At 38.3% G+C, this 22,696-nt stretch overlaps 1 protein-coding gene across 1 annotated transcript in view; it reads right to left on the bottom strand.

The window, feature by feature from the left end:
- The window catches only part of CREB3L2 (cAMP responsive element binding protein 3 like 2), a 75,532-nt gene that overhangs the window by 28,079 nt on the left and 24,757 nt on the right, over window positions 1–22,696 (bottom strand). The window contains exon 2 of the mRNA XM_026695075.2: window positions 2,482–2,698. Coding sequence (XP_026550860.2) covers window positions 2,482–2,698 — 217 coding nt within the window. The remainder of the gene's footprint in view (window positions 1–2,481; window positions 2,699–22,696) is intronic.

The following is a 22,696-nucleotide window of genomic DNA, read 5'->3' as shown; positions in this document are numbered from 1 at the left end:
AGCCTTCAGGAATCTAATGATATATAAACAAAATAACAGCCACAGTAAATCAACAAAAAATAGTTGTAGTAAATAAACAAAAAACATAAAATAACGATTTAGGAACCACCTTTTACTGCATTTTTTAAAAATGTCAACAAATACAAGATTAAAATATATGTAACAAAATATTATAGAAAAAACAGGTTTCAAAGAATGAGATAACCAAGATATATCTGTCTGGTATTTATTATTCTGATGCCAAACAAATTTTTATTTTCCCAACATTTAACGAATTATTATTTGCACTGTATCATAATTTACTCTTTCTTTAAAAATTGGATTCTAGGAAAAATAGCTTTAGGGTGTTACATAAATACTGTACCTATATTGAGCCAAATTAGAATTTCACAAATTGGCAATCGCCACTTGAGGGGAAAAACCAAACACAGTGAGTGAAAAAAATCTTATTTCTAATTTAATAAAAAGTGCTTTTTACAACAAAAGCAATTAATATGAAAGATGGGGTTCCCTTCATATATTTAAATAAACGTTAGCAAAGTAAACTTTACAGAGTAACATGAAAGTAGTATAACCTTAAATGAATTCTAGTAATGCTGATATAATATATCCATGATGCAGATTTCAGGGTCTGACAAAAATACAGTATATTTAATAGGAGATTCTTTTCTTAAACACATCACCACAGAATGATGCAATAGTCAGTAATTTACTTTCTGACTAATTTCTTGGTTTCAAATTCCAGTTCATGCTAACCAGAATGAAATACATCTGTGTGACATTCTTAACTTTAGAAAAGTTTCACATTCTGGTTAAAGAGCCGTTGGGAATAAGGGAAATGGTGTCATGCATATTCACTTTAATTTTTGTATACTGTCACAGTGATCTTGGCAACTTTCCCTTGACAAAATCTCAGTCTGGCCTAAAGCTTGACTTGGATTGCTTATACCTGTCAAGAAATTTGCTATCAAAAAACAATTAGACTCCACTGCAATATGAATTAAGATTCTGTTTCCAACCACTATTTTCTTTTAAAGGGGAAATCTCAGTATGTGGGAGAAACTGAAACTATACGAAGGAGGAAGGAAAAAAACGTATTGTTTTATTCCAGCTCTTATCCAATTATATCTCAGCAGGCTTGATAAGCAGGCATCAGCGCTTAGAACATTTAAAAAAATCATCAATGATTCACCAGAAGTATGAGTAACTCTAAGTCTTGGGTTCCCTAAGATCTTGGATATAATTGTCTATTTTCAATAGAAAAATAATAATTATAACTGATCAATAATGAGAGGAACAGACAGACACAGCATCCTGGTGAACTCCCAGGTCCACCTGGTTGCAATTTCTTTGGTGATTTTCAGTTTTGAAAAAAAATGAAACAAAAGCTCTCATGCTGGAAAGCAAAGCAGTCTTGCATAACAAGAATGCTCTGGAGTTCTGCACAGGCTCCATAACATTCTTTACGAAATAAAAATAATAGCTCTATACTTCATTTGAAGTATGTCCAATTGCCCAGAAAAATGTCAGAGATCACCTGAGGTAATAGGAGTGGCAGGGAGCAATCTCTCCAGTTTGTCTTCATCAATGGGCAGATTATGATCAGCCATCCTCAAGATGGCAGCCATTTTGTGAATATGTACTGCCCCCTCCCTATGAAAAATAATAATGTGAGAGCAATAAAGAAATGGAAATGACACTGTCTGGAATATGAATACTTCAACGTTCAAGTTGTAGATTTTATTCCATAAAAAAGACATGCTTTAATTCCCTTTCTACGTTTAGGTCTTCACTTAAGATCTTCTACATTTGCCAAGATTATGAATTCGTATATTTTAAAAAAAATACTCTCACATAGTTTTACTTATTCAAGAAAAAAAAAGTCATGAATTATCACTTGAAAATGGTAAGAATAATAATAGCTTTTAGAAATGTGTGATTTAATTTGTTTGCAGGGGGTTAAGCAAGGTCCAAATAAATAAATGCATATCAAAATGATTTTAGCAGCATATATTGCCACAACCAGAACAATGGTCAGACAAAATAAATCTTCCACCTCTCTTTGCTGCCCAGAATCATTTTGGAATCAAGCAGGTTTCTAAAATAAATAAAAAGTATTTTTTTATTTATTTAGTATAAAGTATTTTCTGCAGATATGTTCACCAGAGGCTAATGGCAGTTTGCAATATTTGAGTTTATTTACAATTATACAAACTAAATATAGCTTCACTTTTTCAAAATACTCAAACCTACTGTCCCACTTTAGGTCTCCAAAGAGGCTGCCAGTTGCTCATAAGCCAACAGAACAGTAACCAATTTTTTTTATTAATTTTTTTTTCCTGACAACCCTTTGGAAACGTCTGAAATTCTAAGTTATTCATATCCCATTGCCTACTTCCAAGATTCTAGACAGGTTACACCTTAAGGAGAGAGAGTGTTATTTCTAGAAGTTGGTAAGCAAAATTCATTACACTCTTTTACCTTCATTGAAATTGTCATCAGCTGAAATATGGGTCAGTGGAGACTGGGGCCGAGAGTCCCCACAAAGGGAATAGCTATGCTCTGCCTGGATGAGAGGAGCTGGAGAAACTGGCGATAACTCCACTTCCATCATCTCATTTTTCTCAGACAGGAAAGGATCGTTCAAAAGCTGTCCCAAAACATCCTGAGAAAAGTCATCAAGGAGTTCTGTGAAGGGCTGTAAGAAAGGGAAAGAACAGAATGAATTTAATAAAAACCTTATGTCATATTTTACATTGGTTCCACCCAATGATCAGTGACCAAACAATGGAAAAAAATAACAGAATCAGCATTAATCACCCTCTAATTGAAGGAGCCCTCAATACCAGATCTTCTATCTGGGGGATTTTTCAGTTCCATCTTCTCATTAACTGTCATAAAATAGCTTCAATTTCGTCATGCCCTTGTTCTTACCACGTGTTTAGGAATATAACAATTATTGTACAACATCAGCTCTACAAAGGAAGACACTTTCCCTACTCTTCATAATCAACCTGAAGCTCATAATGTGAGCACAATCCACTTTCAATCATGGGGCTCTTTTGAGTATACAACAACAACAAGGGTGAAATCAATCCCACCTCACTCCACTGAAACCTAAAGGGAACTACAACAATATTAATTTACCAATTTGAAACCATAATTTTTGATTTATCCTGATCACACAATATTTATAACATATTAGCTTATATTTATAGCACATTAACTTAAAGCCACATAGGAGACAATGGACTCATGGTAGCCTATTCAGTAAGCTACAAACAGACCCAGTACATATTATGTATTCAAGTACGTTATCATCATGATTCACGCAGGACTTTTCCTTTTTTTGAACACTATGGCTGTACCAAATATGCCCATCCCAATAATTTCATAGATATTTAGAAGGATTTCTAAACATAGACATTAAAGGCCCATTTACCAGGAGCAGGCAATGCTACTTTATAATTACATTTTTCTCAATTCCATTCCCTATCTGCATACTTTGGACTTATACTTGCAACCACTTAAAAACATTTAATGCCAAAAATCATCACATCTTATGGGCAACTGAAAATATGTGTTCACAAGATGTTCGGTGATGTACTTCACTTTATCAATTTATAAGACAATTTATGGGAAGAGTCAAGTTCTAGCAGTTTAGGGGAGAAGAGAACATCCAGACTTTATTGTTTTGCAATTCAGTCTATTTTGTAGAAACTGGAACCTGGGTAGTTTTCAAACATATGCAATTCCATTATCTTATACCTGCATGCCAAACTCTACAGTATTTTTTCCACCTTTATGTTAGACTGGTTCACAGGCACTAGTATATACTCTCTGTATTTAATTTCTAAACACATCACTTACATGTGTGCGTATTTGCCTGCCTATGAATGCAACCATGTCCTAAAGGGTTGTTTATTATTGAGAGTACATGGCTGTAACTTTTTCCCAAGACAATAATAAAATGGTTATTTTCTTTATTTTGGTGAGGAGAACTAGAAAGGAAATGTAAGGAAGCAGGTTTTGTCAAAATATAAAGAAAAGTTCCCTAAAAGCAAGAATTGTTCAACAAAGAAGCAGCCATTTTCATTGGAGTTTGCAGAAAACAGCAGAAATGGTTGTATAAGAGAAATGCTCTAGATGAACTCCAGATACTTTTAAAGTAACTATTAAATTCAGTGTAGTGTTGAAATACAAATATTGCAAAATAAACTCAGGAAAACCCTGTGACAAACGCTAAAAGTATTATTTTAACTGCAACAACATAAAGCAATTTTCAACACTACCAAAAAAAGTTCGGAGGGAAATGAAAAAGAACGAATAAGCATATGTCATCTAACTAAGGGATGCACAGCCCTGTATGATTTGTTGTCAAATCACATATATTTTCAGAGGCACTGTCTATTTCAAGGCTCTAAGCATGGGAGGATGGACGTTTCCATCTTCAGCTGTAGGAAAAAATATGTTTTTCCAGTATTTTCTGGACTGAGTGTTCCACAAAGAAAACACACTTATCACAATAGCCTAGAGTAGCTTACTTTATGTGAAAACCAAGCACAAATGACAGTTTCTTCCACATTGTTGCATGCCTATACTTATAAGAAACCATTAAGACAGTCTACAATAGCAACACACTACATTTGTTATGTTGATAATAAACTCGTTGGTAATTGTGCATATTTGTTCCAAGGTAGTTACTGTCTCATGATTTCTAAACTGCTAAATCTAGCTGTGTCCCATGCTGCTTTTTTAAATGGAAAGAGGATTTATCAGCTTCTCAGGGCCCTGGACTATAATTTATGCGGCTTACTCTCTGAACCACCCTTAAAAGTAAAGTCCAGTTCATCTTTTAGTGGTATAATTAATATATCCATATAATTTTCTTGATAACAATACAGAACTTGTTCATCACTGTCTGGGAGGTGGCTTAAGAAATAAAAGAAACTGCAATCAGGAAGAAGCATTTTGTGAGCACGCTACTGTAAGTGCACTTATCAAAACTCACAAATTTGCAATGAGTTGAAAAACAAGTGTGTTGTGTTTAGCATAGAATGCAAAATAAATAATCAAACAGATTTTATACATCACAACCTAAACATGTCTCAGGATCTGTTCATAATTAATCCATCTATCCACCTCTCTCTTTCACACACACAACACCAAGCCTCTCAAAGTCATAAGAAAACAGTAATAAGCATTGATATCTTTGTCTCATTGTGGCATGGAGAAAAAAAACATACAAACATATCAACAATGGCAAGATAATTGCTGCATATAGATGAGCAGAGATTAACACCAAAAGTAACATTAGACCAACAATCAAGAAGTAAACAATACCCCAATCAAGGAACTGCTAAAAAAGCTAACCGCAAACAATAGTCCAATCAAGTAACCACTACTCCTACCAACACTGACAGGTACATAAAATACATAAAATGACTAGTAGATAAAATGATAGCAAACCCCACTCCCTACTAGCAGTGATGATGTTACCTAGTGTGGTTAATGAAATAAATCTGCAAGAAAACAGCCATTGTCAGAGAGCAGCAAAGGCCCCACATATACAACCTTTACTCAACATCATAAATTAAATACTTAAGACCCGATCCTGCAAAACATGCCTTAACTTAGCACTCTGTGTAAAAGAGGCACTATGGCTTATTCAAGTTCCCTATCATTATGCCTCAACTCTTTCATCTGAACAGTTATTGGCTAGATCAGGAGTGAGATTCAAATTTTGTAACAACCAGTTCTGTGGGCGTGGCTAGGTGGCATGGCTAGGTGGGCCGGGCCACATGACTGGGTGTGCGTGGCTTTTTCTTTCTTTTTTTTTGTGGCAGCAAAAAAGCTCGTTTTGGGGGGCTTTCTGGGCCTCAGGGAAGCCTCCGGGGGGGCATTTTTGCTCCCAGAAGGCTTCCCTAGGGCTTAGGAAGGAAAAAAACTGAGCATGGGGGGCCTCAGGGGAACCTCTTGAGGGGCGTTTTTGCTGCCAGGAAGCTTCCCTGTGGCCCAGGAAGGCAAAAATTGGAGGGGGCAGGGAGGGTGCTACATCCCCCCTCCTTTTTTTTTTTGCCTTCCTCGGCCTCAGGGAAGTCTCCTGGGTGAAGCAGCAAGTAAGCAAGAGGAATCCCGACACAGCTGATCATAGGAACAGCTGATCGTTGGGAGTGGGAAAAAAAGGAATACCTTAAGGAGTGACTGGACGGGGAAGAACGCAGTCAGCAGTGTCGGGCATGTATGCAATATTGTGCATGCATGATAAGGACTGACTAGGAGGGGAGGGTTCGGGAGAGAGGGGAGGGGCCAGCCAGGGGCACAATTTGCCGGTTCTCCGAACTGTGCAGAATAGAATAGAATAGAATAGAATAGAATAGAATAGAATACTTTATTGGCCAAGTGTGGTTAGAAACACAAGGAATTTGTCTTGATGCAAATGCTCTCAGTGTACATAAAATAAATTCTTACATTCTTACATTCATTAAGAATCAAGAATCATAATGTACAACACTTAATGATAGTCATAGGGTGCAATCAACAATCGAATCATACTAGGAAACAGTCAATATAAATCGTAAGGATACAAATGACAAAGTTACAGTCCTACAATCACAAGTGGGAGGGGATGGGTGATAAGGAGTGGTGAGAAGATTAACAGTAATAGTAGCGCAGACTTTGTAATAATTGAATAGTTGAATCATAACAACTGGTAGAACCGGTAGAATCCCACCCCTGGGCTAGATTGTATATTGCTGATGTTAATAGTAAACATTTGATAAAGGTAGAGATATTTCAACTATTTATCTGTCTATGAGGAACTTTCTTATTCCTAAGTGCAGAAAAATGATTCTGGTCAGATTTCTATTACCGTTGATTAATAATACAGTGGAAACTCTGTTTTCATAGTTGCCCTATCTTGTTTTTCCTCTTTATGTTATTGTTCATGTATATAAAGGCAACTTTCTTAAAATGCAAACAGAATACTAAGGACTATTTCTATGCCAATCAGGTGCCATAGAGAATTTGGGAACAAAAGTTCACAATGGAGCTATACAAGTGCCAAATTAGGACACTCATAGCAGAAATAACAATGGAGCATCTAATTTTCATTACATAAAATTTGCAATTGGAATAAACTTACAACAGGAAAGTAACTGAAACCTTTGGACAGATACTAAGAGTTATCGAACAATAAGTAGCAGTAGTTTTCTCTAATAGCCCAGTGGTAGGTAAGTAATAGTAGATGAGCGTGCACTGCTTCAATCACAATAATATCTGAGAATATTCATTTAAAACAAACACTACATTTTGGAATAGTCTACATAATGAATTATGAACATATTTGCTATTGCATCCTATTCTGGGACAATTAAAGTACACAACAGTTGAAATATTATTTTTAGCTTTATATTTGTGTTGATCTGCTAAACTGGCAAATTATTAACTACATTTACTAATAAAAACACCTCACACACCCCAAAGTTTCTTCTTCTTTGTCAACCGTGAAGACAGCGCCCCCCCTCCCACGCACCACCCGGCGCCCCGCCCCCCGGCTCCCCCGCCCCCCCCCCCCCCCCACCCGTTTCCCCCCCCCCCCCCCCCCCCCTCCCAGGGAAACGCCGCGGACTCCACGGTCCCACCAGCAGCCGCCCCACCCGACCCCACCCTAATTGGGGCCAGGCTAAAACTGTCAGCAATTAGAGGGCTTAAAAATGGAGTCATGTTTTCCCTAAAAGCTTGGATTTCAATTTGGACTGGGAAATTGGCTTCAATTCATAATTTCAAATCTTAGTTTTTTAGAAGGATTGGATTTTCCAAGTTAAAGTATAATGGAAATGTGTGATTATTTAACGTGGGAAACCTTAAGTGGATTGTGCTTGAGAAGAGAGAAAGAGGGAACTAGAACATAAAACATGAGCATAAGGTTCATATGTATTTCAAATTTATAGGCATATCCTAATGCTAGAAAAAGGAGGAGTCCCTATCAGCAACACGCTAATCTTTAATTGTACTACCTTGCAAATTCTGAAGCTGTTTAAATTAAATTCAGCTGTCTAAATCCTCCTCTTTCCCCACTCCAACCCCAGGAATTATCAATAAATGCCCTGGGAGAAGGGTCCCTGCAAAAGAAAAGAGGAGAAGACCCCCCCCTTCAAAGCCATCTCAGCTGGATTTTCTCTCTAGCCTTACTCCCCGGGGCAGGGGAACAAATCCTAAAAATGTTATATGTTAAAATAATACACATTATTTATTTTTAATTTAAATATTGCTTTGGGAAAATATTTTAAAATCTGCTTTTCCAGATAAGAAGCCAAATGAAAAACAGGCATCTCAGTGTTCTAAAAGAAGTGCTATGGTAATCAGAATGTAGCTAAAATTAACCCTGAAACTTCCCTTTGGTGTTTAACATCTGTGAAACCTTTTTAAAAACCAACACAAATGGGAAATCTCCCGAGATAGGAACAGAATGAAAAAATATCGCTCACATAGCGATGGGGAGATCAAATTATCTTGGTTCGGAGTCTTCATGCCCAGCACACAACGAAGTTTTGTCTAATTTTCATTAATATTCTACTGAAGTTCAATTTCGGAATCTTGAAATGTTGGCATCCTGGAGTTATTTTTCAAAGCTGTTTCTACAGCAGATGTAAAGCAACTTTGCATCCTAAGAAGAAAATCAGAATGTTTCTCCAAGTATTCCTTTCTACCCATCTCTATATTCACTGGACAGATAAACGTCGAAAAATATGACTTGTAAGAGTGATGCTGCAGCCTATTCCCCTGACATGTTCACCGAGGATATTGATGAGGGAGTATTAACAGCCTCCCTCTTTCCAGGGAAAAAGCAAAAAGTATATGGTACGTACAATTGCTGATGCAAATGCACGATTCAAATGAACCATGAGCTAGATCAGAGGTCTCATTCTCGCGGCCCGCGGGCCAATTGTGGCCCACAGGACGATATCCTGTGGCCCCCACCGTGATATGAAAGTATAATATTAGTGTATAATATAAATATAAAGTATAATATAAAGTATAATATTATGCGGCCCAGCCTCACCCAGACTCTGCCTCCAGTGGCCCCCAGGTAAATTGTGTTTGAGACCCCTGAGCTAGATAGATGTATGGCCTTTATAAAGTAAAGGTAAGAGGATGATAAATCCCTCCATATCCAGTTTGCAAGTGTCATTAAAGGTAAAAGAACTGAACAAATTCCAGAATTTCATAATAATATCACAGCAGGAGGTCTGGATGACCTCAAGCCACTATTTACACAAAATCACCAGCTAAAGTCCAGGTCATTTTAAACCACGACTGCCAGCTGTGAACTTCTGAATTAAACTTTCCTATTATCAAAACATCCAATTTATACAATCCAGTCAAGTTTACAATCTGAAAAGGCATGAAACCCTTGAAGGCTTTGCAGGAGGCCTCTGAAGCAATGGTGGGATTCAAATTTTTTTACAGTTCTGTGGGCGTGACTTCGTGGGCGTGGTAAGGGAAAGATACTGCAAAGTCCCCATTCCCTCCCCACCCCACTAACCTGCTTTCTAGCTCTGTTCTCTTGTGCAGGGCAACAAAAGAAGACCCAGCCAATCAGCTGGGACTTGGGAGGCAGAGAATAGATGTGGGCAGGGCCAGTCAGAGGTGGTATTTGCCGGTTCTCCGAATTACTCAAAATTTCCGCTACCCGAAATTTGTCGGTTCTCCAGAACTGGTCAGAACCTGATGAGTATCACCTCTGCTCTGAAGACTTTCAGATGTTGTTACAAAATTCTACTTTTGATATGAAAGAAAACCTTTAAAATGGCTAACTGGGGAAAATAGTAACACTGTATTAACTAGATTTAATGTTTTTATTAAATATAAATGACATTGAACTTAATTTCTGTCCTGGCCCCAACCACTTTCTTTGAAATATAGTCCATCATCCATTGAGACACTTGTACACCCCATACACAGAAGGAGTAAACAGTGATGGCATTGATTGAACCTCCTAGAATAAGATAAGAAAAAAGGATCTAATTGTCTGATTGTCTTTACCAGTCAAAATGATCCCCTTAGGCCAGGCGTGTCAAACTCAAGGCCCATGGGCTGCATCCGGCCTGCAGAGTGCTTAGATCTGGCCTGCGGGACCGTATTGGAAACAGCGAAGGACCAGCCCATGGTGACTTTGCCAGCAAAAATGAAGCTCAGGAGGGCCGCGTGTGGCCACGACCACCCTGGCCACCCATCCCCACCCCCAAGGTGAAACACAACCCTCAATGATATTGAATTTGACACCCCTGCCTTAGTCAGAAGGAGTAAAAAGATAGAATTCTTTATTGGCCAAGTGTGGTTGGACACACAAGGAATTTGTCTTGGTGCAAATACTCTCAGTATACATAAAAGAAAAGATACATTTGTCAAGAATCATAAGGTACAACACTTAATGATAGTCATAGGGTACAATAAGCAATGAAATCATACTAGGAAACAGTCAATATAAATTGTAAGGATACAAGCGACAAAGTTACAGTCATACAATCACAAGTGGGAAAGGATGGGTAATAAGGAGTGATGAGAAGATTAACAGTAATAATAGTGCAGACTTTGTAATAGTTGAACAGTGTTGAGGGAATTATTTGTTTAGCAGAGTGAGGCTTTCAGGGAAAAACTGTTCTTGTTGTTGTTCTGGTGTGCAGTGCTCTATAGCATTGTTTTGAGTGAAAGAGTTGAAACAGTTTATGTCTGGGATGTGAGGGGTACAAAGTCTTGGAAAGGAACGGAGAGTAAAAAAATGAGAATTAAGAATTAAGAAACCTAACAAAGAAGGTGAGAACATTTGAACATTGCTACATCCCAAGTACCCACCCCAATAACACATAGGAATTCACCACCTTAACATTGCTATGAATTTGAGATGAGAAACTGTTTAAAAACTAGATTAGGCTTTGCCTCCTGTGCACTCAATCCATTTGTTTTGTGTAGAGAAAAAGAAAGACCAACCTTTAGAAGAGCAGGAGACTGAATGGCAGGGAAAGAGCGACATTAGAAAGTGCACTTGGCTGTGTACCAACTGGAGCCTCTAGCAGCAGCTCCTTAGCTCCAGCCACATACCATGCCTTCCAGACAAAACATTTCTTTCTCTGAGCCTGCTTCTGGCATAAAGGGCTATTTATGTCTGATTTCAAAAACTGCTGTAGAGCAGAGCAGGGCCCACACCCTCTGTGCTTGACTTTGCAGCCTGAAGTCTCCAGACCAGTTTATAGCACCCCAGAAGTCATTTTGGTAACAAAAGCAAAATCAGTACAGAACCAGCAGCTAGGAAAAAATAGCCAATGGAGGACAGAGAAACCATCTACTTCCATTCTGTGCTTTAATTGAAACACTTAACATCATTACTAGGAAATTTAATGAACTCATTTGCACATAAGTAACATTAAGCCATGGCTTGACTTTAACTCCATGTGAAGTGTAAATCCACCCCAAGGAAGAAAGATACCACAATGTAAAATCACTGCTTATGAATGCTAGATTGTGGTTAATACTGAACCAGGATCCTGGTTTATTAGTTGCTTACTGATGTGTCCTAGACATTTCTTTTTCATACTGATAGAAAATATAGAGATTTCAATAAAGAAACCATGATTAATTTGCTCATACTCAACTGTTCTGACGTGCTCCTAGCTTAATTAACAAACTATGATTTAAACAACCCAATATGTGTTGTTCATGCAAATATAGTACAGGATAAGAAGCACTGTTAATATCCTAACCTTATACTTCAGTCAAACCAGTCAAACCAGTCTTACTGTTATTTAATAGACAGTTGAAGTCAGGATGGGAGTCTTAAGTTGGGCTAGTCCTGCTTAGTACTTGGATTAAAGATCCTTCAGGAATTCCAGAACTATAATTCAGAGTGGGAAGTAAATAGTAATAATAATAATAATAATAGAAGAAGGCTGTGGCTACTTCCAATGCTATGAATGAGTTTCAAGTCTCATCAGGAATCAAGTGCAATTCGAAGGACATTTTTTTCTTTAGTATGTTGTGTAAAGAAGCTATTGTAGTGTGATTATGGTTCGGTGTGATGCCTGACCTAATACAGTGGTCCTCAACCTGTGCTCTGCAGATCCCTGGGAGTCCATGTTGTCATCACAGGGGGTCTGTGAAGGCTTGAAGAAATGTTATGATTTAGATCTTGAGTTATGTCTAGGGGGTCAGTGGCCATGGTAAATGGCCATAAAAGGCATTTAAAGGGGGTCTGTGATGGAGAAAAGGTTGAGAACCACTGACTTAATACAATACCATTCACTTAACTGTACGTATTATGCGAACACACATCACAGCCAACTTTTACTGGAAAATTTGCAATGATACATTATAAGATTAAGGCACCAGGCTATAAATGGGAGACTGAATTCTAGTCCTGCCTTGTGCATGAAACCAGTGTGGTGCCCTTGAGCCAGTCCTTCTCTGTTAGCCCTAGGAAGAAGCAGGCATGGCAAACCATTTCCAAAAATGTTGCCAAGAAAACTGCATGAAGTCACCAAGAGTCAAAAACTGACATGAAGGGACACATACACACAACGTAAGAGAGTTAAGCAAAGGCTTCCGCCATACCTGGTTCAGAGGACCTCCTGACTCCAGAAATGAAGGACAGGATCTAAACCAGAAGTTCTTTCCATTTGTTGAAAAAAATGTATTGGTCAGCCTCTTGTATAATGTTCTGAAGCTAATCTTTCAAGCTTTCAAACAATGTGCTAATTATAAGTTAACATTGTTTTCTTTGCTTTGAGGAGCAAAGAAAATAAAATTCTAGGTTTTTAAAAATGAAAAAAGGTACCAAACACCAGAGATTCATTATCTCTTTTTGTCATGGAAAGGTTGTAAAGCATCCTTTACTATTGGTGTCTGCAGGATGTTTTCAGAGATCAGAAAATATCAAATTGAGCAGTCAGAAACTTGAGTTGCCCAACTTAAGGAAAGAAGTTGTTAGAAGGTCCCCCATTTTTTTTGCACTGTCCACTAACCCAGTAAATATTGCCTGGGTCAAGGACACTGTCATGAAGGACTGCCATATAACTTTTTAAAAAATGTGTTTGGAAAGTATCAGCACCATCTGATGTTCGCAGAATTTTACACAAAGATATGAAATGGAGGAAGGTCAGTTGTTGAAGGGTATCCAAGCTGTTGGAACCAGAAATGGGGAAAAAGGGGGTGAATATAGCAAACTCCTTTGGAAAAGATTAAAGAATTGGGAGAAGATTTGTACAGACATAATAGGCGAAACTCCTTTCTATATTATGACTCTGAAACAAAAACTCAATCCATCCAGGGGTACCATAAATTGGAAGGAGATCCTATGAAGGCCAAAAGTGTCACTTTGATTGTCAAGAAGCTCAGTTGCTGTTTTATGAGATGGATTGTTCATTTGGTAGAAGGAGCCACAATCTCGGTCCAGTATTAGAAACAATTTGCTTCAAGAACTAGGTTTTGCTCAAAAAAGAAACATCCTGGAAAGTTGCACAGTCTGCACATGACAAGGCCAGGGTCCATACTGCTCATTACATAAACTAAATTACTCCTTTAATTTTTTTTTCCTGATAACAACTCTGTGAGAGAGTGTTGACCTAAGAAAGAACAACTAGTCACCCAGTGGCTGAAGGTAGACTTGAACTAGGTTCCTCCTGCTTCTGGTCCAACAGCTTAATCAACGCACCACGGTGTCTCTGATTTCTATAACTTGAAGCAAGTTCAGCAAGTAGCCTCCTCAAATTTTGAATACTTCTCCTACCTGTTGAATTGGCTATCCATAATTTTAAACAGCCTTTGATGGCCAAACCAAAATTCTGGACTGCCAGGGTTCTGCTTCACCAAATTCCTTGACCTTACGGGTTTTCTTAAATGAACATTTTACATTGCAATTCAGGTATCATCCACTGAAAAAATGTTTTTGAACATTGTTTTTATGTATACACACAGAGTTCTAGCTAAGTAATGAGTGAAAACTGCCTAAAGTAATTGGCTATTTCACTCTGATGGAATTCCAGGCATCACCAACCTTCCTCCCACAAGAGCTGCAAGGGAATAGAGTTAGAGGAAAGAGAGAGAGAAAGGAATCATGCAGAACTAAGTAACATAGCAAGAGTAGCTGAGTATCCCTTCAGGAATAAGTGTTGTGATGTTTCTTCATGTAATCAATGCAGTAAAAAACCCCAGGCATATTTATTCAAAAGAAATCCAGTGACTTCAACAACTTATTCCCAGACAAATGTGTACCATATTGCAACTTCATTATTGTACAGATGGCAAAATAACAAAGCAATATTGAAGAGGAGTTGTAGAACTGGCATATTAATTAAGATCAAAGATACTGTATTGGTTGGGAATAGATGGTACAAAAAGCAAAGAAGAGCTCCGATAATAAAATACCACAGCAAAGACATTACTAAACTATTTTGAATTCCATTAAAACAGCTATATATATTCAATTAAAAACATCAAAGCTTAGAGAGTGTGAAAAACAAAATAGTATTACAAAAAACCTTACAGTCAATACAACTTCAAGGAATAGAATAAAGAAGATAACAAAACAATTTAGAGTGATAACTTTGAGAAATGTTTTGACTACCACAAAAAAGGGGAGCATGAATGGTTTTCTTTAAGTAGGAAACCTCTAAAATTTGATCTCTTTTAAGCTTGGCTACCCAACAATGATTCTATTCCCTTCTAGTACACTGTACAGATAGTCCTTGACATACAACAGTTTGTTTAATGACTGTTCAAGGTTACAACTGCACTGAAAAATGTGACTCATGGCCATTTTTCAGAGTTACAATCTTTGTAGCATCCTCATGGTCATGTGATCAAAATTCAGATGCTTGGCAATTGGTTCATACTTATGACCACTGCTGTGTCCCAAGGTCATGTGGTCACCTTTTGCAACCTTCTGACAAGCAAAGTCAATGAGGAAGACAGATTCACTTAACAATCGGGTTACTAACTTACCAACTGCAGCAACTTAACAATTGAGGCGAGAAAGGTCGAAAAGTGGGGCAAAACTCACTTAACAGAAATTTTGGGCTCAATTGTGGTCGCAAGTCAAGAACTATCTGTACATGCACAGTATACTAAATGTAGTCTTTCCCAACAGACATGCTGGATTTCAAATTTCCATCATTTCAACATGGCATTTTCAAACAACTATGCTGGCTGAGATTACGGGATTGAACATGCCACCACTTGGATGTGGATACAAAACTAGAAAATGCTAAAACAAAAATAGCTCTCTCTCTTCAAATCATGTACTCAAGGTAAAATGCATTCAGCTGTCTTCAGGGAGGTTTCCAAACAGAACTAGAATGAAACACAAAAGAGCTGGGTGACCTCCCGGCTTAGTCGTGACATATTTGACCTAAAAACCAGCAATTTTGCTTGCTGAAAAGTTTACACACTATGCCGCAACTTAGAGTTTGTCCTAGTATACATGAAAGGTACGTTGTTTAACTAGAGCTTGTTGGCATGGGGATAGTATTTGCAGAACAAAATTATCCTATTATTTCCAGGAATACAGTTGTCCAGACCTTAAATGACAAGATCTCCAGTTGAGAAACTGCTTCTCGGAATATTACTGATCATAGTGACACAACTATATATATTGATCTATGGTGAGGAAACAAATTTAATTAAACAGAGTTAGTTCCAAAAGACCAGAGATTTATCAGACTTTTCAGGGCACGTTCCAGATGTCTGAACAACAGGCTGGTAATTTTGGGAATTGTAAATCCCACAAAACTAGGGTGTAGTCTTCTGTTCACTAACAATAAAATTAAAATCTAAATGTAATATGGCTTGTCCTTGACTTATGACCACAACTGAGCCCAACATTTCTGTTGTTAAGCGAGACATTTGTTGAGTGAGTTTTGCCCTATTTTACAACCTTTCTTACCACATCTGTTAAGTGAATCACTGCAGCTGATAAGTTAGTAAAGTGAATCTGGCTTCCCCGTGGACTTTGCTTGTCAGAAGGTTACAAAAAGTGATCACATGACCCCCTTGGGATGCAGCAATATTCATAAATATGAGTCAGTTGCCAAGCATATGATCCCATGATTTTGATCCCATGATCATGGGGGTGGCTGCAAAGGTTGTTAACTGTGAAAAACTGTCATAAGTCACTTTTGTCAGTGCTGTTGTAACTTTGAACGGTCACTAAATGAACGGTTATAAGTCAAGGACTGCCTGTATTTACTCTAAAGCAGTGGATACTCCAGTGTCCAGATCTGCTGCAACTCTGCTTGAAAAGTATTAGAAATAGTAGAAAGGCAACAGCTGTTCTAAAGCCAGAAATGTAATGCAAAAACCGTCTCAGCTCTGTATATTTAAGGGCTGCAGCTGCAAGATTTTGGAACCATTAATAGCAATGGATTGAGAAAACTTTCAAACCTGGGAAGCAGTTACCATTTTTGACCATTTGAAATTAGCTTTGTCACAGTCATTCATACAGCATTCCTTTCAGAGCACTGACGTCAAAAAAATTTCCCTGTGGGTGAACTTCAAAATACACGATTAACACAATGCAGGTCAAATAGTAAACAGTGCTGACAGATTGACAAGTGAAGATCAGTTGTTTTGCTTTATTCTGGGGATAAATGAACAGTGTAAAAGGGAGGATTGACAAGCTTCCCTGAACAACCCCCTAAAGTAGCTTTCACCACCTAAAGACTTACCTATGGGTCAGGTAGTCCACGGCTTAAAACAATTCATTTAGTGATCATTCACAGTTACAACGGCACAGTTACAACGGCACTTCTCACAAGCTAAGTCTAGATGGGAAGCCAGATTCACTTAACAACGGGTTACTAACCTATCAACTGCAGTGATTCACTTAACTGTTAAGATAGGTCCTAATATAGGGCAAAACTCACATAACAACAGAAATTTTTGACTCAATTGTGGTCGTAAGTCGAGGGCTACCTGAATTTTCCTTTTTTTTCCCCCAGCCAGAGTGGCCCTTCTGGATAAGGAAGATGGAAGTTATAAAGGACACCAGGATGGCAAGACTGAATAAACTTTACCCACTGATTCCCAATATAGGCAATAATAGTGTGGGGTGGTGGAGGGGACAGGTAAATCACTTTGGGAAAAGTTTCTAGAAGAAAACCAGAAGATAACATATAAAGGAGCCATAATATAATAATAAATAAAGTGGAATTGAGAAAGTCAGTTAATTCCCTCAACACTGTCAAATTATTTACTAAGTCTGCACTACTATTACTATCAATCCTCCCATTCTTCCTTTCACCCATCTCCTCCCACTTATGACTGTATGACTGTAACTGACTGTTTCCTAGTATGATTTGATTGCTTACTGTATTCTATGACTATATTCTATATACAATATACCCTATGACTATACAACCCTATGACTATTATTAAATGTTGTACCTTATGATTCTTGAGGAATGTATCTTTTCTTTCATGTACACTGAGAGCATTTGCACCAAGACAAATTCCTTGTGTGTCCAATCATACTTGGCCAATAAAGAATTCTATTCTATTCTAAAAAAAAAAAGACTGACTTAAATTATTGGGTAACTGAACATTACATTGAACTTGTTACATGATTTTATAATGCTTAGATTTATAATCTAAACATGAAATTTAGTGCCCCCTCTGCCTTGGGCTTCTTGTAACGCCACTCCTGTTTTGGTGCTAGAATCAAGTGGGAGGCCATGATCTGAAGTGGTATTAAACAACCCGCTTATGAGAGTTAGTTCTCTCACGGCCAAAAGAAAACATCCTGGTATCAGATCCATCCACTTCCAAAGAAAACTGGGCTTCCAGCCTGTTCCAAAAAGGGCCATCCAGCCTGTTGCATAACCCAGATGGCAGAAAGAAGTGGAAAAATTTAAGATTCTCACTACACAAGATTATAAATAACAGGAGAGTCACCAAAATAATTATCAGTTTCCCTTCTCCTTAACTTGCTCTACCTCCTCCTCATAGTTTGTATTTTCTTGATTTATTATTTAATTTTGACTGTTCTGTATTATACAGCAGTCAGTCTGTATAGAAGACACATAAGCAATCGCTGGAATTCTGTACTGTAGAAAAATGTACTTTTTCTACAGCAATACATTTTTGGATGTCTGTGTGCCTGCCACGGAGAAGTCCGATATCGTAAAAGAAAAAGAAAATCTTCATATAGCTCCTATTAACTGACTGTGATTACTTTTACACAAAGGTGAAGATAGGAGAACAGTCTGATCTGAACGTTATGAAACACAATCGTACAGGGTTCTTTGCTATTGCACTTTCAGCAAATGGAAGAGAAGCCCTCTATATTACTAGCACTATATATTCTGGGAAAGCAGCTAATCAAGAAATTATCTTTACATTCTTTTATGGACAATTAATACTTAAGATTGGAACTAGTTTAGAATTCTGTGTTCACCTATAGAATTATATCTCTATGTTCCTCTTTATCTCTAGCTTTTGCAATTCATTCTGATCTTTGCTTCTCATTTAAACTGCCCTACCAAACTCGTGACATGTACCTATCATATAAAAAAAGTCTCGCCTTTTCCCCAAAGGGATTATTGACATTTTAAAATTCTTACTTAGTGTACAAAAATCGACATGGCTCCTAAAATTCCAGGACAAGTTAATCACTTGTGATTTAATCAGGAAAAATTAACACTTGGTAGTTGTGAACCAGCCAACATAATTGGAACTCTGCTATAAAAAAGTACCTTACAAGTGGTTTGTACAGCTTCACTGGACTTATCTCAAGAAACAAACTTTCTGACGCTATTTTAAGTAGGCTGGCAGGTTGTGAATTCATTATTCATTGGCATTGTAGAGATTAGGGCCCTATTTTCACGTCATCGGGACTGACAAATAGACCCCGCAGGAAAGAGTAACAGATTGTTACACCTCTTAAATTGAAAATGACATGCTGTAGATTAAGATGTTGACAGGTCTTGAACACAAGCAAGGGTCCAACGTATCCATTACTACTGGAGTATCTTGCAGAACTAGGTGTCCATCTGTGTACATTTTACTGTTTCAAGCTGTGGCAACACAGAAAGAAATATGAAGAAAACAGCTGCCTATCTGTAGCTTATTCACACACACACACACATTTAATGATGCTTTTTATTTTTCATCTCATAAACTTTTCTCTCTGTAGGTGGATTTATGAGTGCAAAGAAGTGCACCTAAGGATTCTTTAAAGAATCCTAGTAATCATACAAATTATACATTCATAAATGGATAGAATCAAATAAATGGGAGCACTGAAATTATGTATATGTAATTATTGCAAGAATCATGAGGAATAATTACGTAAAATTTGGTGCTGGCTATAATTATAACCTATTCTTTAAAGTGGCCTTCCCAATTTTCACATTCTCTATGTAGATACTCCTTAGATTAAGAAAAGGTGTCTTTAAAAGCTCACTTTTCCTCAGCGTACATCTTATGAAGAGGGTTATCATCCTTAATGACATACAGCTCAGGTTGCCAATTTTGGAAATAACATATTTTAGGTGTATGTTTATGACTAAAGAACATATTTTTTCTCTGTAAATGGACAGAGATAAGTATTTTCCCTTTGCAATTTAGCCTTTAAAATCTGAAATAACCAGTTCTGTAGGTTTTAAAATGACATCTAAATATTTGGAATATACCCTAGATCACTCTCTTATATAACTCACATAAAATACTATAAGGCATTTCAGTCACATTCCCAGTGCAAGACAGCTTAGTATCTCAATCACTGTTAAACATGATTTTATAGGTAATTCTTTTTTCCTCACAAGCTAACTACCATACAGATGTCTGGCCTCATCAATTAGTAAAGGGACAAAGAGAACTTCCGTTACTTGCCAAAGGCAACCAAGCCACCGAAAAACTTTTATAACCTAATTTAAATGGCTTAATAATTTAATACCAAAGACTCCCTCTTAAGAACTTTAATTACAGAATTACTTTTGCATAAACAGTTGGCTATAAAGGAAAGAAATCACCAGCATGCTTATGTTCTGGAATACTGTAATATTATGATTAGTCATGCAGGCTGGAAACAGAACAGACTTTTCCAGTTCACAGTGTTTCTTTTCTACTCTTGAAGCAACATCTTCCTGGTTTCCAAAACATCATAGTCCAAGTGTTAATTTGAGGCCAGTATCAGGCTGGATAACCACAAAAGCCATCTAACTAGTTCTAAGTGCTGGGTTGATCTCTTCTAGTGAAGTTCCTTTCATCTCCTCCACAGGAAAAATTCCACCATAACCTTTTCTTTTAAAATATTCAAGGGATAACTGAGTGTATGACTTTATTGTATGCTTTTTATCATCTCTTTTGAAATGTGTGTGAACGTTATTTATATCTATGTGCCTGCTGATGGCCGATTTATCTGAATGCCAAGCTTCTAGGAATTTTCTTGAGTTTTTGGATTTGGCTTAGTCTAGGATACTCAGAGTTTCCTAATTGAAGCTATGGTCAAGTCTGTTCTCAACTTGTCATTTTTAATCTTTGTTGAAACTATTTTCCATCCAGCTGTGCAGTTTATTGAAGATTTGTAGCTGACATGGGCATGCTGTCATAAGCATTAATGTAGAAAGTTTAGTTTTTCCTTAGAAGTTTGCATACATGCAAACATATTCAATTTCTGCACTTTCTGAAGCGTTTGATGCCCACATGTGATACCAAGGGAATATATGTAGCTCAGGGTTGAATTATGGACCATATGTGTTGCATTCAGACAGGCTTCGAGTGAAACCTGGCATCTTTAGCAGGTCTCCAGGTAACATCTGACATGACCGCGAAAGATACCCAATATTTTGGGACACCACTACAAAACAGCTACTAGAACTAAATATTTGACAGATCCTTTGGATGATTTGCTGTTGATCAAACGAATATTTGACTCAATTATTTAACAAATAAAAAAAGGAAACTCTTGGACACATCATGTTGTCGAGGTCAAAACATATTCTAGAGTACTAAGTGGCAGATGTTTCAATTCCTATGTATAAAAAATAGTTATCCCGTGAGCTTGAAGGGTACGTTTTTCGTGGATGGATGGTCCACTCCAAATGAGTGTGTTAACATATGCCTACAAAGAACTGTATTTTAGGATGGTTATTTTAGCCTCTATAAAATAATCAGGTAGAAAAATTAGAGACTAATCATGAAATGGGTGTTGGTAGAAGTTACTGTGAATGCCCTTTCTATCTATGCTGCGAGAGAGCCCAGGATGGGTTGACTCCTTCCTATGACATCATTTAGCTGAGTCTGAGTCTTTCCACGAGCTGGGGACAGGAAAACCTGGCACGACGTGGTATCGATGACTGCTCCCAAGTGTTGCAATTTGGTTGTGGGAGAGAGCTGGCTCTTTTTGGTGTTGATGGAAAATCCATGGCTCTGGAGATATGACAGGGTAATTTGCAGATCCCGATGGGCCGCATGGATGGAGGAGGACAGAATCAAAATGTCGTCCAAGTAGCATTGGATCCTCACTGGAACAGAATGCAGAGATGCCATCAATGCTGCCAGAACCTTCGTGAAGACCCTTGGAGCCGATGAGAGGCCGAAGGGAAGTGCTCGATACTGGTAAAGCGTATTCTGATAACAGAAACAGAGAAACTGGCGATGATGAGGCCAAATGGGGATGTGGAGGAGAGCCTCCATGAGATCAATGGAAGAGAGGAGATCGCCCTCCCGAACGCTCTCTAAAATAGAATGCAGAGTCTGCATTTTAAATCACCCGTATTTTACAAATTGGTTGAGAAATTTTAGATCAAGGATGGCTCGCCACCCCCCCAGGCTTTGGGAACGATGAAAAGGTGAGAGTAAAGCCTATGTCTCCGTTGAATGGGGGGAACAGGTTGAATAGCTCTGATTTCAAGAAGGTGTTGAATGGCCTGATTCATGAGGGCTTGCCTTGAAATGTCCCAAGAGACAGGACAGATCAAAAAATTTTCTGGGGATGGCGTTAGGAAGTCCAATTGTAACCCTGACCTAATAGCGCTGAGCACCCAGGCGTCCGTCTTTGACTCCTCCCATTTGGAGGCAAAGAAGGCTAGGCGACCTCCGATGGGTGGGGAGAATGAGGGATTACTTAGAGTGACAGAAGGAACAACCCCCTCCCCCCTGAAAGGGCCATTTACCAGTAGAAGGTTGTTGCCTGCCAGATGCTTCCACACGTTGGTCTTGGCGTTGGGAGTACAGCCTCTGAGAGCGGGGGAAGTGCGATGAGGTCTCCGTTCGAAAGGCAGGAGGGCAATAAGGAGCAGGGCGATAGTTGGCTTTCTTCCCAGAGGAAGAGAGAATTTTATGTTTATCTCTGGTTTCGATGAGATAAGGTTCCAGAGGATCGCCAAAAAGCTTATAGCCTGTGAATGGAACTGAAGCCAGCTTCCATTTTCAGAGGGACCCCGCCTGCCAATTTTGGAGCCATAACAGTCTTCTTGTGCTACTGAGGATGCCATGGCCCTAGATGCAAATTTGGCAGAATTGAGAGTGGCATCCAGTGAATTCCGCCGCTGAGATAATCTTATTAAGGTCTTGGTGAGACCGAAGGTCAGAAGCAGGCAATCTATCCTGGAGTTGGCGCAGCCACTGTATGGATGCCCTCATGAAAAAGGATGCTGCTGTTGAAGCCCAAACAGCCCATGCAGTGGCCTGGTGATTGCGCTTG

The sequence above is a fragment of the Notechis scutatus genome, chromosome 6 (genome assembly GCF_049901735.1).
Source record: "Notechis scutatus isolate UNSWTSFEM ecotype Mainland chromosome 6, rNotScu1.2, whole genome shotgun sequence".
Classification (NCBI taxonomy): domain Eukaryota; kingdom Metazoa; phylum Chordata; class Lepidosauria; order Squamata; family Elapidae; genus Notechis; species Notechis scutatus.
This window is presented reverse-complemented; position numbering and strand designations above follow the sequence as displayed.